The 17826-nt window shown below is 34.1% G+C and overlaps 1 protein-coding gene and 1 pseudogene across 4 annotated transcripts; one reads left to right on the plus strand and one right to left on the minus strand.

Moving 5' to 3' along the window:
* Positions 1-351: 351 nt before the first annotated feature.
* Positions 352-4909, plus strand: LOC115989131 (putative receptor-like protein kinase At4g00960). Of its 3 annotated transcripts, none has more exons than XM_031112795.1 (7): positions 352-1168; positions 1293-1421; positions 3044-3192; positions 3304-3514; positions 3637-3874; positions 3961-4111; positions 4592-4909. In XM_031112795.1, exons 1-7 carry the CDS (start codon positions 352-354, stop codon positions 4907-4909), a joined length of 2013 nt encoding a protein of 670 aa, XP_030968655.1. The 3 variants fall into 3 exon arrangements, with proteins under 3 accessions (XP_030968655.1, XP_030968656.1, XP_030968657.1); XM_031112796.1 differs by having other exon boundaries at positions 3068-3192; XM_031112797.1 differs by having other exon boundaries at positions 3071-3192.
* Positions 4910-15019: 10110 nt separating this feature from the next.
* On the minus strand, positions 15020-17575 carry LOC115989128 (annotated as a pseudogene). The gene has a single exon (XR_004091814.1). The product of XR_004091814.1 is annotated as a G-type lectin S-receptor-like serine/threonine-protein kinase LECRK3 (transcript).
* Between the last annotated feature and the right edge of the window lie 251 nt (positions 17576-17826).

Consider the following 17826-nt stretch of genomic DNA (forward strand, 5'->3'; position numbering starts at 1 on the left):
ATTACAACGTAAAATTAAAGAAATATAAATTTCTTGAGCAGTCTACAATGAGAGATACCCATATCAAAATCAATAACGATTTTGTCAATTCCAAAAACTATGAAAAATGACGTGCGTAGGCATTTGTCTAATTTTATGTGCATTCTTCAGCTCATTCGTCAACCAGCTCATACCTAATTTTCATGTGCCTTGCACTGATCAACATTAGATTTTTTTGGGATCATGGACTTCCTAGACTTCGATAAAATCACCCGGCACAAGCTAAAAGCGTCACACTTCTCAATAAAAACCTATGAGGGTACGAGGCTATAACAAGCTTCTAGGCTTAAATCCTGCCATTTCACTGAACATATGGCAATGGTTTCCTCAAGAATATTGTTCTTCCTCTCTGCCATTTTGATGCTCATTGTTCATGCCATGGGGCAGCTGGCATACTCCCAATCTTATAATTGTAGTAACAGTTATGGTAACTACACAAGTAACAGTATCTACGAGACAAACCTCAACCAACTCCTCTCCTCCCTCTACTCCAACACCACAATTGATTTTGGGTTCTACAAATCCTCTTATGGCCAAAACTCTGACCAAGTATATGGGATTGGACTTTGTAGAGGAGATGTTACGCCAGATGACTGTCGTGAGTGCCTCAAGAACTCTTCCAGTCTTCTCACACAGCTCTGTCCCAATCAAAAGGAGGCAATAGTGCGGTGCGTCCATTGTATGTTACGTTACTCAAACAGCTCCATTTTTGGAATCATGGAAACTAATCCAGGTTACCATATTTTGAACTTGGAAAACGTATCTGCCAATTACGTGGCTCAGTTCAATGATGATCTCAATATCTTGTTGAATAACCTAACAAATGAAGCTGCAGCAGGTGGTTCTCTTCGCAAGTATGCTGCAGGAAGTGCAATCGCAACAGACTTTATGAGATTATATGCACTTGTGCAGTGCACGCCTGATTTGTCTGAGCAAGACTGCAATAATTGCTTACTTGCCGCTATTGCATATGTTCCACAATGTTGTGCTGGGAAGGTAGGTGGGAGTGTACTTCTACCCAGCTGTAATATCAGGTTTCAGGTCTACTCTTTCTTTAACTCTACTGCAGCTCCACCATCAACCAATGCCACTACTTCTCCACCATCAACCAATACCACTACTTCAAAAGGTATCCATGCCATCATGCCCATAACAAAACAAATTATGTTGTCAATCATTAGAATTAATGTTAATTCAGGATCTTATCCCTCGGAATGTTCTAATGAGAATAAATTTACGGTTTGTTTTTGCAGTGAATGGGAGCAACACCTCCCAAACTGTCATCATTATAGTTGTGGCATCTGTTGCCTTTGTCGTACTAACCATCTCCATCTGCATCTGCGTCTATTTAAGAGTGAGGAGGCCAAGGGAGAAAGAAGAAAGTAAGTGAAAATTTGGTTTTTTTTAGTTTGTCAATCAAAAAGTTAGCTAGGCTTTGTATGTATATCGGCTAGGAAACAACTAATTAGAAGATGCTAATTCCATGAGTACTAGGAATAATATTGGGATTACAATTCCATTGATACTACTAGGACAACTTCCCACAATTTCAAAAATTTTATAATAAATTAACCACCTAAGAGTTAAGAGAAAATTAAGAACATAAACCAATTTAAAAAGCATTAAAAATTTTGACAATATATATACCTATATATTTAAGAAGTTTGCGCTTTGATTTATTTATTTATAGAATTTGTACAATGATTTATTTTTATTTTTCTATCATAAGTCTCTATATTTCATTTTCAATTGTTACAAATATGTGTATGAGCTGCTGTAAGTAGCTGATGCATGAAACTAATCAAGCAGCTTTCTTAGAGTTTTTCTATGTGTTGTTCGTTGGTTTATTTCCATGCTCCAGCAGCTTTATGTGATATGTGCTATTTGGGATAGAATAGGCTCATGAGCTGTTAAACTCTTATTAGTTCGAGTTAATTGTGTGTTTCCAAGAGCGCTTGTTTTTGTAGTGAGCTCACTTCTTAACTGTGGGTCATGCAGTTCAAGTGTTCAACCCATGTGGTAAAGCGAATATGGGCCAAAGGCCCAACCCAGATAGTAAAGTAATGTGGGTCAAGAGCCCAATAGCTTCTGCTAAAAAATAAATTGGCTATTAGTATTACTTGTATGGTCCCAATATTTTTTAATAATTTGATTATTAAAATTGGGAGGGAGAAGATTTTTAGCAAGATTCAAACAGATTTTTAGCCAATTAATTAAAATGGATAATTAAGTAATTAAATTTGAATTAACAAACATCACATAATCACTAACTACATGAACACCAAGAATGATGACCCATGAAAACTTTTGAAACTGTGATCTCAAAATAAAAAATCTAGGGAGGATTTAACCTAAACAATCTTCAAAGCAACATTTCACTAATAGAATAGAAGTTTATACAATAGACTTAACCCTAAATCTACTGCTATCTTATGTAGTACTTACGTAACCATATGCAACTCCGAATCCATAGACTCCACTCAAAGGTTTAGATCAACTGTGGTTGATTTGATTTCAGCAACTTTCCTATAAAGTTAGATCTATTGTTTGCACAAGGTCTCTAGCTATAGCATCAAAAGGGTTTGGAAAACTCCAAATTTGTGTACAAAATGCAAACTCTTGAACTCTTGAAAACGTGCTCTAGGGTTTTCATTTAAATATCCTTAAGAAAGAAAGTGAGATTTCAGATCTGCACGAATCTCGATCGGTCAAGATAAGTGAGATTGTTTCTGCAATCATCTTTTCCTACTTCCTTGAATCTTCAATTGTACAGAACTTCATTTGTATTGTTTCTAAATATTTCTAGACAAAAACTAAGTTATAAAGGTTACAATTTGTGCAGGGTTGCCAACCTAAACAATATGGACTATACAAAAACAACTATTAAAAAAAAAAAAAAAAAAAAAAAAAAAAAAAACTTATTTCTATCATTAGTATGGTACGCTCATGTATTTTAAGTAGCGATACTCCTCCTTAAATAATGAACTTGATTTATTAACGTAAGCAATAACTTGTTCCTTGTGTAAAGAAGTTGATGATGAATTTCGAAGCGTGGAATCCTTGCAATTCGACTTTAGCACTATCAGAGTTGCAACAAATGACTTTTCTGAAGCAAATAAGCTTGGACAGGGTGGATTTGGTGTTGTTTACAAGGTAATTGTATATTATAATATCATGGACGAAAAGTACACCATTATTATGTAAAATTATTCTAATTCCCTCTTAAATCTTGATTACAATATTTTTTTTCTTATATGTTGTTAGGGTATGCTCTATAATGGAGAAGAAATTGCGGCTAAAAGGCTGTCAACAAATTCTGGACAAGGAGATCTAGAATTTACGAATGAGGTTCTATTGGTTGCCAAACTTCAACACCGAAATTTAGTTAGACTCTTAGGGTTTTGCATGGAAAGAAATGAAAGACTTTTGATATATGAGTTTGTGCCAAATACAAGCCTTGATCACTTCCTTTTTGGTATGTCTACACTTCGCTTTATCAAGTTGTGTTCATATATTTTCTTTTGGGATACATGTCTTGCTAGGAAATACCTCTACAATGTTAATAAATTAAATCATACGGCTTGATTTGTTACATAGATCCTATCAATCATGTACATTTGAATTGGGAAAATCGTTACAAAATCATAGGAGGTATTGCTCGAGGGCTTCTCTACCTTCATGAAGATTCGCGACTTCGAATTATTCATCGTGATCTTAAAGCTAGCAACATACTTTTAGATGAAGAAATGAATCCCAAGATTTCAGATTTTGGCATGGCAAAATTGTTTTTATTGGATCAAACTCAAGCGAATACAAGTAGAATTGTAGGGACCTAGTAAGTATCTTGAGAGCAGAGAGCTAATTTCTATTTTGTTTTATGAAAATAACATCAAACTAATATTATTAATGCTCACCATGCAGTGGATATATGGCTCCGGAATATGCAATGCATGGACAATTTTCAGTGAAGTCTGATGTATTTAGTTTTGGTGTGTTAGTATTGGAAATAGTGAGTGGACAGAGGAACAATTGTTTTCGAAATGGAGAGAATGTGGAAGACCTTCTAAGCTATGTAAGTATGATTAATTTTAGTACATTTCCCCTTTTTCGTGAGTGTAGCAGGAGTATGTATACATGAAATTGGCAAAATACTTAAAAATAGGGATTAAGTGCATTTTCCCCTCTAAAATATGGTGTAGTTGTAATATTTCCTTAAATTAAATAAATAAATAAATAAAATAAAAAATAAAAACTAAGAAATGTTCCTCCCATACCCCTTTTTGCTAAAAACTCCATCAAATTTAATGGAAATGATTTTTTTTTTTGAGTAGTTAATAGAAGTTTGAATTTTTCGTTAACTTTGACGGAGTTTCTAATAAAATGGATACAATTCTTTATGAAATTATAACAAATAAGTCAGTCAGAATATTTTTTTAGTTTTGTAGTTTAGGTTGAGCATGCAACTACATCATAGTTAAGGGAACAAAAGTACAACTTGCTCATAGAATTATCTCTCTGATATTATGTCTACCCATTTAATTATATCTTACAGGCATGGAAAAATTGGAGGGAGGGAACTGCTTCACATATTATAGACCCCACATTGAGACATAACCCAATAACTGAAATAATGAGATGCATCCACATTGGTTTACTATGTATTCAAGAAAGTGTAACTGATAGGCCAACCATGGCTATGATTGTTCTTATGCTTAATAGCTACTCTATCACTCCTCCGGTACCATCACAACCTGCATTCTTTATGCACAAAAACATTGAATCAGACATCTCAAAGTCGGATCATTCAAAAGGCAGCTATGTCCAACTCTCAGCAAATGAGGATACAATTACTGAGCTAGATCCTCGTTAGTGCTTTATAGAAGCTAAAATTAAGAAGCCATATCTATGCCAATCGTTTAACTGGAAACATGTTGATTGATTTTGCTGTATCCAAAGATCATAAAATTCTTGGTACCAAGACTTGACCCTTTTCGTGGTGGCACAACCCAATACTGTTTCAATAATCAAGCTAAGAAGAAATGATCATGTTTAATTTTGCTTTTCTGGTTGTTTCATTTTAATTATCAATGTTTAATAGAATTTGGTTGTGTTCATATAATATTTAATAATTATCAAGTAGCAAGATCATAATAATAGTATATTCCAAATGGAAACTACCGATAAAATCTTTTCAATTTTATTTTTTGTAAAATAATGTTATGCATGTAGCATTACTCAATTCAATATATTCTATCAAATTCGGAAGAATTGAATCTTGTGGTACTATAAAATCATCGGTTATGAAATAGATCAAATTTCTGGTCAATTTATTATTTTTTTTAAAAAAACTAATACATTCCTAGTCACTAACAAGGTTTTTTTTTTTTTTTTTTTTTAAGGTAGAATCTTAAAATTTAAATTTATTTTAAATTCTAAAATATATGGGTGTAAAAAATTAAACCTTGTAATTTTGAATTTAACAAATTAAATCTTATAGCTTCAAAAAAAAAAATTAAACTTTGAGATTTCAAAAAAATAATAAATTAACCATTAATATATATATATCGAGCAATGTGGCTTAGATCTGAGACATACCTGAGAAGGGGAAGGGGAAAAGGTGGTGGTGGCCACCACCATGGAGGTGTGGAAAAGGGGGCCCAAATGGGTGTGGAGGAGATGGATGAAAGGGAAGGGAAAGAGGAAGGACGAGCGGGGGAAAGGGGAACAAAATATTGTTGGCTACAAGAGGGAGAGAGAGAGAGAGAGAGGTGTGAAATGAAAGAAGGGGCCGAAATTGGACTTCACTGAAACTTTTAAGTGGGAATAGGTTTTAACCTATTGCAGTGGTTGTAGACCTTTCAAGTTTCTAAAACCTATTACGGCGGTTATAAACCCCCCGCTATAGGTCCAGTATTTTGGTACGCAGTTATAAAAATAACAGTTAATTGTATTTCCCCATCTTAACTATGGTAACTAAAGCGTAGCTGAAATGTTCCCCTTAATTTCAAAACTAAGCAGTGTACCTCCCTTACCCACTTAAGTTAGAAAATTCCTTCAAATTTATTGGAAATCCATTTTTTTAACCATGTTATAGAAATTTGAATTTTTCATTGACATTGACAGAAATCCTGACAAACAAGGGGTAAAATGCATGTTACTAATAGTTAAGTTGGAATATTATTTTATTTTGTAGTTTAGAGAGACATTACAACTATACTGTAGTTAAAGGAAGAAAAGTACAATTTTCTCATAAAAATAATTTCCTCTCACATATTATGTCTGCCCATTTAATTATATCTTTCAAGCATGGAAAGTTTGGAGGGAGAGAACTGCTTCACATATCATTGATTCCACATTGAGACATAGCTCAATAATTGAAATAATGAAATGCATCCGCATTGGCTTATTATGCGTTCAAGAAAATGTAATTGACAGACCAACCATGGCTTTGATTGTGCTTATGCTTAATTGCTACTCTATCACTCTTCCAGTACCATCCCAAGCCTTCATTCTTTATGCACAGAAACATTGAATCAGACATGTCACCAAAATGAGAGAATAATTTAGAGGTGACAAGGTCAGATCATTCCAAAGGATGCTATGTTCAACACTTAGCAAATGAGGCTTCAATTACTGAGTTATATCCTCGTTAGTTCTTTATGGAAGCTACAATTAAGATGACATATTATTTAATGTAATATTAAGAAGGCATATATAGACCAATTTTGTTAAATGGCAACATATTGTTGTTTGATTCGGTTTTCCTAAAGAAAATAAAATCATTTGTTCCAACCCTATACAATTTCAATAATTAAGCATCGACTTGTATGATCGATCATCTTTGATTTTGTTTTTGATTATTTTAATTTGTATTTTTGAAAAATAAATAAGACTTCGTTTATTTAAGAACGAGGTCCTGTGATACATGTGTTTATGCGAAACACAAGCCTTGATCACTTTCTTTTTGGTATGTCTACACTTCTTTTTATCAAGTCGTGTTCATAAATTTTCTTTTAGGTTAATGTATTGTCAAAAACTAACTCCATTAAATTAAAGGCTTGATATGTTACATAGATCCTATAGAGCGTGTACAATTGAATTGGGAAAAGAGATACAAAATCACGGGGGTATTGCTCGAGGGCTTCTTTACCTCCATGAAGATTCGCGGCTTCAAAATATTCATCGTGATTTTCAAGCTAGCAACATAATTTTAGATGAGGAAATGAATCCTAAGATTTCAGATTTTGGCATGGAAAAATTGTTTTCATTGGATCAAACTCAAGCTAATACAAGTATAATTGTGGGGACCGAGTAAGTATCTTGAGAGAGGAGAGCTAATATTTTTTTTGTTCCATGGAAATAACATCAAACTAATATCATCAATTTCTACTATGTAATAGATATATGGCACCAGAATATGCAGTGCATGGACAATTTTCAGTGAAGTCTAATATTTTTAGTTTTGATATGTTAGTGTTGGACATAGTGAGTGGACAAAGAAACAACTACTTTCGAAATGGAGAGAATGTGGAGAACCTAAACTATGCAAGTACTATCAATTTTAGTACATTTCCCTCTTCTTGTGAGCATAGCTACATACACATGCAGGTATGTAAGTATGTCTCCCCCTCTTAAATATTGTGTAGTTGTAATGCTTCCTTTAAATTTAAAACTGAGCAGTGTTTCTCCCTTACCCACTTTTTTAAGAAATTCTATCAAATTTAATGGAAAAGCCAAATTTTTAAAAGCATTTCATATAAGTTTAATTTTTTTTTTTTTTTGGTTAACATTGACATAAATTCTAATAACAAGGGGTACAATGCTTATTACCAATTGTTGAATAAGAATTTTTTTTATATAGTTTTTTTTTTTTTTTTTTTTTAGGGGTTCATCGCAACTAGGGATGGCCATACTCATTGGGTAATGGATATCCAACCCTATCCGATCCAAATGTTTCGGTAATACCCGATTCTTCAAGTAGAGCTTAACCGGGTAGGAAATGGATATTACCTGAATTATCTCGACCCGTATTTAAAAAAAAAAAAAAAAAAAAAAAAAAAAAAAACACTAAACCTCTCTCACCGTCACTCACACTCTCTCTGCCTCTCCTCAGTCCTCACTATCACTCTCTCTCTTAAAGCTCTCCAGTCTCCGCTGCTCCTCACCGTCACTCTCTGTCTCTATCTCTATCTCTCCTCACTATTTCAGTCGAGGACGACGATTTTTATAGCGACGACAAAGACGACGATGAAGATGGTGAGACCACCAACACTTTTGCTTTTGACAACGACAACGATTCTGATGTGGCAGACTACGAGTTCATCGACAATGATTCTGAAAATTCCGACAACGTTGTTTCACATTGCTACCAAGTGGCTGTTATATGATTTTGTTAATTGGTTTCCATTTGGGTCTATTGGATTTTTTTTCGCTTTAGAATATTGAGCTTTTTTTTATTGGTTGTTTCATAATTTTGTTAGATTCCATTTGGGTTTATTGGAATTTTGAGGTTTTTGCTGTGGAAATGTTGGATTTTTAGAATTTTGGGTTTGTTGATTTTGATTATTGGATTTCATTTGGGTTCTCAGATTTTTGTTGCGGTAATGTTGGTTCTTATCACTCTTTGGATTTTGGTTTTTGTGGATTATTACAATTGTATGTTTTTATTTTTAATTGTTTTTGTTGTTGTTTAGATTTGGCTATGCTTGATTTTAATGATTAGGTTCCATTTGGGTTATTGAAATTTTGAGGCTTTTTTTTTTTTTGGTCATGGTAATGTTGATTCTAATGGATTTGTAGTATTGGGTATCTGGGGGGGATTTTTTTTTTTTTTTTTTTTTTTTTTTTTTTTTTTTTGGCTAAGAGTTAGCTCTGCTTCATTCTTGTTTTTTTCGTCTAGTTTGGGTCATTGGAATTGTGAAATTTTATGTTTGTGGTAATGTTGATCTTGATTTTAATTTTTAGAGAGTTAGCTTCAGTTGGGGTTATTAGAATTTTGAGATTTAATAAAATGAATTTTTGAACTCTATGAACAGTTATTTGCGGCAAGTTTTGTATTTTGCTTCCATTTGTTCTTAAGAAAATTTTCTTACAACCAAGTGATGATGAATATTGGAATATGAATTCCTACGTTCTGTTTAATTTTATTTTTGGTTTGGTGGCATGTGGATGTGGATGTGAGTAAAATCTCTGTCTCTCCATTGCATTGGTATTTTTTAATTTTTATCTAATAAAATTTCTATGTCTATCTCAAAAAAAAAAAAAAAAAAATTATTGATTAGTTTTTTTCTTTTTTAAGAATTGTTATGTTTTTATGTTAAAATGTTTTTGGATTAAAAAAAAAAAAATGGGTTTTGGGTTTTGGGTTTCGGGTAGGGTATTGAAATCCATGGATATATTTCGGGTAAAGATTCGGTGTATGGTGATACTGATGGGTATTGATAATCGGCTATCCATGGGCAAACTTTTCGGGTAGGGTATAGGTATACCTAATCCATACCCTAACCCATGACCATCCTTAATTGCAACTAAACCATTTTTATGCGAAAGAAAAATTTTGCTTATGAATAGTTTTCTCTGATATCATGTTTGCGCATTGAATTATATCTTGCAGACATGGAAAAATTGGAGGTAAGAACTTCTTCACATATTATTGATCCCACCATTAAGAAACAGCTCAATAACTGAAAATAATGAAATGTATCCACATTGGTTGTTGTTATTATTATTATTTTATATGGCTTTAGCCCCCACCCCCCCCACCCCCAAAAAAAAAAAAAAAAAAAAAAAAAAATTCTAGAAAAGAAATAGGACTCCTAAATTCAAATATTCATGTGATGGAACATTAAAAGAAAAAATTTATCTCAGAGAAAATTAAGAATACATAGATAAAATTAGTGGCATGGTTAAAAAAAAAAAAAAATTCGAAATAAACTTATCTATTTAATCTCTTATAAACATATATGGTTTTGATTGGATTGGGTCAAGTGGTTATACTTAAAAATGTTTAAATTTCAAATTCTCAATTAAATATGTTTCAATTTCAAATTCTCAATTAAATATGTTTCAATTTCAAATTCTCAATTTATAAAGTTCTCATTTATCGTCCTATATGCTTAACATGGATAACTTCATAAGATCGCCATCCGCTGATATGACCCATATCTTAATATGTCAACAATTTAAGGGAAAAATCGTATTTGCTCTCTAGCTTTGATGATGACAGATGCATGCAACGACCCAACTTTTGTGAATCAATTAGTCTAGGGACAAAAAAATTGTTTACACTTTACACATTACACATTGTGATTGAGTTACAATATATTTGCTTTTTTTATTCATTTTTTATTTGAGAGTTACAGTATGTTAATGAAAGTTATGATGCTGCTGTAATCACAATTTATCATATCATTAGTTACAAAAATTATTACATTACTAGCATTGTTATATCTAATTTTGCAAGTGAGAATCATAAAGTAGGATCTCCATGCTACTATTTTGGGGAAATTCCGAGGCAATGAAAATTTGGAGGATCGGTGGTGAAAGTGAGAATGTGCGGCTCGCGAGAATATCCTTCCGTACAAGTTTGTTGTTTTTTATTTTTTATTTTTATTTTTCCTGTTTTTGAGAATCTTTTAGTACAAGTCATTTTTTTGGCTTAGTCGGCTTATTTAATGGCGCAAGTGGGCTGACCCAGCTAAATTGAAATGCAATTAATAGGTCAAGAGGTATTGGGCCTCACATGTTGAAATTTGATTAGGAAAATATTGAATGAATTGGGGTTTGAAGTAATAGCCTTTACATGGTGTCAAAGAGTGAAAAAAAAAAATGGTACCGTTTGGAATGTAAGAGTGAAAGACAATTGAAAAATCACAGCTAGTATATATTCAAAAAAAAAAAAAAAAAATCAGAAGAGTAGGGTAAGAATTATAAATTATTCATATTAGTCTCGTATTTTTTTTTTTTTTTTTTGGATGAGCACTTTAAGTCCCTTTCTTTGTAGACTGAAAAGTCTGTGTATGCATGTGTTTATTCAAAGTCTTCCCACCAGTCTGCCAATGAATTATGAGTCTTCCATAGGACAATACATGTTAACCCCAGCAACACGTAATTTCAGAGTCAATCCAAACCACATGTGGGCTAACTCTAGTCTCTAGCAACCCTGCTGTCCTGATAATGATATTTAGGGCTGTACACGGTGCGGTGCGGCCGGTTATGGGGGGAATTTTTGCGCCGCACCTATAGGGTGCGGTTTCCCTCATGCCTGACCGCACCTCACATGTAAAGGGGCAGGAACCGGTCTACTCCAGTTTCGGTTCACCCTAACGGTGCGGTGCGGTTAGTTCGGTGCAACAATAAAACAAACATATAAATTAAAAATTAAAAAATAAAACAAATCAATCCTCAAACAAGCCACATAGAATTATCAAACAACCCAAATATTCAAAAAAAAAAAATGTTCTATATATATATATATATATATATATAGCTAATCCCACACAAAATTTTCAAACAAATTCCCATATTTATAGAAGCATAGCAGGACCAAGGAGAGGAGCCTAGGTCTTGGCATTTATAAAAATTCACATACCTGTATTGAGCATCAAACAGTATCTAGAAATTTCATATGACAGCCATGATAGAGAGAGAAGACGAGAGCAAAGCTTGGGACTTGCCATTCAAGCTGTAGAAGCACGTGTTGAGTGAATGGTGGGCGAGCGGCAGAGGTAGGTGAGGATAGAGAGAGAGAGAGAGAGATGAGAGAGAGAGGCGAATGTAGAGAGAGACACGAGAGAAGATGGCGGAGATGTCAGGAGAGAGGAAGTCTGTGTCTAACTAAAGATTTTTCAATTTAAACCTAACCCTCTAAATAAACGACTCGTTCCTGGTGTTCCTTTTTTTTTTTCTTTTTTTTTGAAATTCTAACACTTAAAAACGATGCCGTTCATTGAACTGGGATAAAGGTAAAATTTTTAAAATTGGTTCCACAAACGGCGTCGTTTTAATCAGATAAAAAAAAAAAAAAAAAAAAAAAAAAAAAAAAATTAATGAAACGGCGTCGTTTCTAACTAAATTAACCTAAGCCCTATTTTTCCTTCTTCTTCCTTTGCTTCTTTCAGTTTCACGCCTCTCTTAGTTTCACGCTAAACTGGTACTCTCTCTCCCTCTCAATTTCTTTTATTTTAAAGCTGATGAATGATTATATATTATATATGTATAAGTTAAATATATATATATATCGGTTCGGTTCGGTTTCTCTTCGATTTGCAGATCTTGTTGCCGACCACCGCACCGGCCAACTTCGGTAACAGAAAAATCCTACCGATCATCGCGCCGAGAACCTTCGATGGAGCTTTCAGTGGTCGAATCGGCGCGGTTTCGGGCGGTTTTGTCGGCACCGGTGAATTCTTGAACAGGCCTAATGATATTTATGACTACTCCACCAGCATTTCAGATTTAACAATGTCATTGCTTCTGCATTGTAACAGACTAGACCTAAACTCCAAAATATCACAAATGCTTGCAATTACAAGTCACATTGTTAGGACATATGTGATTCACTTATTAGGAATATATGTCACTATTTTATGTAATTAACTAATTCTTTGATAAAATGCACTTTACTTGTATTTGGGTAGATTTAGGATGTGTTTAATACTTCAAAAAACTTTTTTTCAAAATCAAGTGTTGAAACCATGCAAGTTTGTCCAAGATTCAAGTTGAAAAGTGTCTGTCATTAAAGCTCGATAGCTAACCATCTATCGAGCTTGAAGAGCTGTTTAGCCCCATGGCTCGATAGTAGTTTGACAGATAGGGTATCTGTCGAGGTTTATGAAAAACAGAATTTCAGTTCTGTTTTGACTCTAATTCATAATTATGTATTTGTGTAGGGTTTCTTTTCTTACAATCCTAGACATATATAAGGCTTATTTTAGGGGTCGTCACATAAGATAATACAAGAAGAACATATGCAAAAGGTGACCGATGCCTTATTTTCTCTGAAAGAAGCTATTGCGTCTTTTACGCCTTAGAGATTTGTAATCAAGTGCTTCTTGATTTTCATTATTGATGAGTTGAAAAACTTTGCAGCCAACAATCTTCTTCAAGTTAGTGTGTTAATCACGTACTGGGAGCCGTGCATTTTTGGTAGTCATGTACTCGAATCCGTGTAAAAAGGGTGGTGTTCATATATTGAAGAGTTTAGAGGTTTTGAAGTGGTAGAAGATTTCTGCTGTAAGTTCATCTACGGGATTGTAGAGTCTAGAGAAAAAAGTTTTGTATTAGATCTGAAACTTCTCTTTACTATAGTGGATTACTTTTTGGGAAGGTTTCCGCCAAGTTTTTTACTATGAAAATAATTTGTTTCATTGGTTTTCCTAGGTCATCATATCTTGTCTTATTTATTTTTCCGCTGTGCATGATTTTGACATAATATTGATGTTTGTTTGTTTTAACAAGGTTTATTCATAATTAATCTAATTAACAACTTGGGTTTAAAACTTGTTAATTCTATCAAACGGGGTCTAAATTTCCCAACACACATAACTACACTAAACTCAGAACACTCCACAAATTTTTAGATTTTTTTTCTTGCTCCTAACATATCCTTTATTTCACATTTTAAGAAAAAGTCTTAATTTTTTTCCCTCTCTAATCACAATTTTTAGGTTTGTATTTACTAGATCCTTTAATTACCCTGAACATAGGAGTCATTGTTGATTCCAACCTTGTCGATTCTTGATCCACTTTTCTTTTACTCCAAAAGTGAAATGAAAACAAATTTAGAAGTTTTACTTCCTCACCAAAAAAGAAAAAGAAAAAGAAAAAGAAAATCAATTTTTGTTTGTTGCACATTTCATGAAGGATTCCATGCACAACTTAAGGGGGATGTAGGAAACTGGAGACTTTCCTTATTATTAAAAACCAAATCAATGCATTGATTAATTAATAATTATAGTAGAAAATCATGCATGGACTTGGTAGAGGAATTTGTGGGAATGAAGCAATCAATTCAAATTTCTGATTGACTTATGTATGTGTTCCTAGTTATAAAAATATGTTTTAAGAGAATATGTTTCTCCAAAAAAAAAAAAAAAAATAGTGAATAAAGAACATATACCTTTTTAAGCACTTACTCCATGAATGTAAGCCAAGTGGATGAACCACATAACCTTATATGATCTATCATAATTGGAAATGAAGATAGAATAGTGTCAATAGGATAATAATAAAATTGTTGATAAATTGGTATTATTATATTCATTTTTATAAATGAATCTTTGATACCTAAGGCAGCTGCCGTGGGATGCCAAAAATGACGTCATGATTTCATTAGATCAATTAAAACACGTCACACACAGTCTTGGGTGGAATTTAGCTGCAGCCATCTCATTAACGGATATATGCATGGAATGGTTTTTTTTTTTTTTTTCCTAACAATCTGAAACCTTAAGGGTGCGGATTCAAATTTTAAAACTATAAGTGGTAAAATCAAAACCATCTTAAAATTTAAGAGTACGAATTGCAATTTAGTCTAAGTAAGTAGTCCTGATATAGATAAAACACCATTGCTTCCTATATCCGAGTAGCCCATTATAAAAGCCAGAGAATGCAAATACTTTTTGAGTAACAAAATATATTTTTGTTTTCTCTCAAAAAAAAAAAGTTTTGTCACTCAGTGCCACTGTTCAGACTCTCCCATAAACAGAATTTAGGCTTGAATACCCCCTTTGGCTCTCCCTCCTTGTCTTAAGGGAGAAAAAACAAGCAATTGATTTTATATTTTTAGCAACATTGTTTTCCCTTCACAATAGGAATGTGTGAACTGCGGAGTCATTCCCTTCTCTAGTTTGTGCCCCACAAATAAGGGCCATCGAGCCAAGGGCCATTGGCATGTACATATATTTAACATAAAAGAAATTTAACAATATTGTGCAAATTATTCTTCCAAACAGTCCCATATTTGGGTTTTGAAAGGAATACTAGTACAAACATATTTTGTCAGTAGCCTTAAAACTAGCTAAATACTAACACTTCCTTGTCTTAATGGAGGGACATATCCAGCTCAAATCCCCCTCAATAACTTTTCCTATGAAAAAAATAAAAATACAAATACATTTTATATAGTACTAAGAAAAGAAGTCGGACTTGGAGGGATTGGAATATCTACAGTTCCTTCCAACATTAGTAGAACCTTCTTCATCGAAGGGCGAAGAGATGTTCATCAAGAATGCACCAGAGTCCCACCATAACCATTCTCTCCAATTGTCTTTGGTCAACCTCATTACTAATCACAAGTTTGCTTAACTCACAAGCCTCAAAGCAATAGTATGCCCATTCCTCAAGAATAGCCTCTTCTTCAGGAAGATCCCAATCAACACTCTTTCTATTACATATAAGCTCCAATAGCACAATTCCGAAACTATATACATCTACTTTAGTTGTCACTCGTTGGTTCCGAAGCCACTCTGGTGCAAAATACCCCTTTGTTCCTCGAATGGCTGTTTTGGTATTGGTTTGGTCTGGTTTTAGCAGCTTCGCCAATCCAAAGTCAGAGATTTTTGGGCACCTATATTCATCCATGAGTATATTTTGGGGTTTTATGTCACAGTGAATGATTTGTGACTCGCACTCTTCATGGAGATAAAGAATTCCTTTTGCTATTTTGCAAGCTATTTCTATCCTTTCATTCCAACAAAGTTGTTTTTCAGGTTTGAAGAGTATGTCTGCAAGGGAGCCATTGCTCATGTACTCATACACCAAAAGCCTATTATCTCCATCATGGCAATACCCGAGCAAACGGACAAGGTTCTTGTGGTGTGTTCTTCCAATTACTTTAACCTCAGTTTGAAACTCTCTCTCCCCTTCAGTCAACAATTTTTCTAGTCTTTTGACAGCTACAACCTGTTGAACATTTGATATTATTCCCTTGTAAACAGTCCCAAATGATCCTTTACCCAGCTCTTCCTTGAAACCAGTAGTCATTTTTTCAAGATCATTATAAGTAAATGATCTTGGAGAAACATCCACGCTCAAACCAACATTTTCACTATTATTAGAGTCTTTTATAAGTCCAAACACGATTTCTATATATTGCTATCCCAGAAATCACTAACATAACGAGTCCAAAAGCTGTAAGTGAGATGCTCATAATCAATATGCCCTTTTGAGGCCTTTTTTCACGTACCATGGGAGCAATGTTATATATGATGGGTGTAGATATACCAACCTTGATTAATGCTACGTTTGAATCAGCCAGTACTCTTCTTCCAAATCTCAATGGAAGCCTTTGCTTTCGGCATGTCCCATCTTTGTACAAAGCTGCTTCACAGTTACAGTCCTCCAAACATGATGCTTCACAATCCTCTTTTGTCAATATCTGCTGCATAATCGAAAAAGCGCTATCTTCCCAAACTGTATTAGATGCTTCTGACATGATATATTTCATAATTCCGTTTTTGATTTGGCAACTTTCTGCATTGAAATTCCTTTCACAGCCTGAATTCCAATTGCCCTGGTGAACTCTTACAAATCCAGGAAGACATTTGCAGTTGGCTTCTCGATCAACAGTAGTACAGAACCCATTGAGGCCACACAGGCCCTTAGGGTCACACTTATTATCAGAAGATGACCAATTGACAAGCCAATTCCCATTCTTTTCCAAATTGTGTGAGTATAGCCTGAAGATCCCATCAGCATCAATTCTCATAGGACGAACTATACCGTTTGTTGGATATCCACCTTGAGTCAGATTTGATAGGTATTTGCCGGTGGAATTGAGCAGGTATAGATGGCCATCATCATCAAGACAAAGCGACACGTTATTGCCTTGTCCATCTGTATTAGAAGCCCAATAAGCATGTTCAACTTTTAATTCAGGTATGTATGGGTATTGCACCAGGTTTCCATCTGTTTGCATTACCAATTGGAATATTCCTGTCGATTGGTCAGATTCTGAAACACTTGAAACCAACCTTTTATCAGCTAAGAGACACTGACCCTGCAAAATGGTATTGGTTGGGGTGTTGAAACTTTGCCATATAATATCCTTATTAGAATTATATAGAACAAAGTTTCCCGAATTAAGCATTGATGCCGATGTTCCACGTTCAGGAGGATCGACAATGGTTGACTCATTACCTTGTGCAGATTGCAGGATAAGTCTACCATCACCAGTGAAATTCAATGTAACATCAGCGAGAGTTGGAGGATTGTCTCGGTTGGCCGTCCAGATTACTGTCTTTTCAGGAATCCCGGTAAGAAAAACTCCTATGGCGTAGCCATTTGATTGTTGGTAGAAGCCAAAGGCATATAGACCAGAACGTGACAGCCATGAAAACTTGGTAGTAGGCGTTAAAGAAGAGCCTAGGCTTACATTGGATTCTCCTTGTTGAGCTTCTGCAGTGAAAATTGCTGAGAGAAGAAGAAAAAGCAAGATAGTTGCCACCATTGGACGAGTGCCTGAGTTATGGTGTCGTAAATAGTATTAAAAAAAAATGGAACCGTTTGGAATGGAAGAGTGAAAGAGAATCCTAAACTTCAGAAAATGTCTTTCTGTGAATGGAAAAGTCACCGCTAGTATATATTTAAAACAAATCTACATAGTAGTGAAAGAATTATTCCTTTCTTTTGAATTGGATGAGCGCTTAAAGTCCCTTTCTTTGTAGACTAAAAAGTCTCTCCAATCTCCATTTGTCTGCCAATGAATTATGAGTCTTCGATAGGACTATACATGTTAGCCCCACAACGTGGTTAAAAAAAATATGCATAGTAGTGAAAGAATTATTC

The sequence above is a fragment of the Quercus lobata genome, chromosome 5, assembly GCF_001633185.2.
Source record: "Quercus lobata isolate SW786 chromosome 5, ValleyOak3.0 Primary Assembly, whole genome shotgun sequence".
NCBI lineage: Eukaryota > Viridiplantae > Streptophyta > Magnoliopsida > Fagales > Fagaceae > Quercus > Quercus lobata.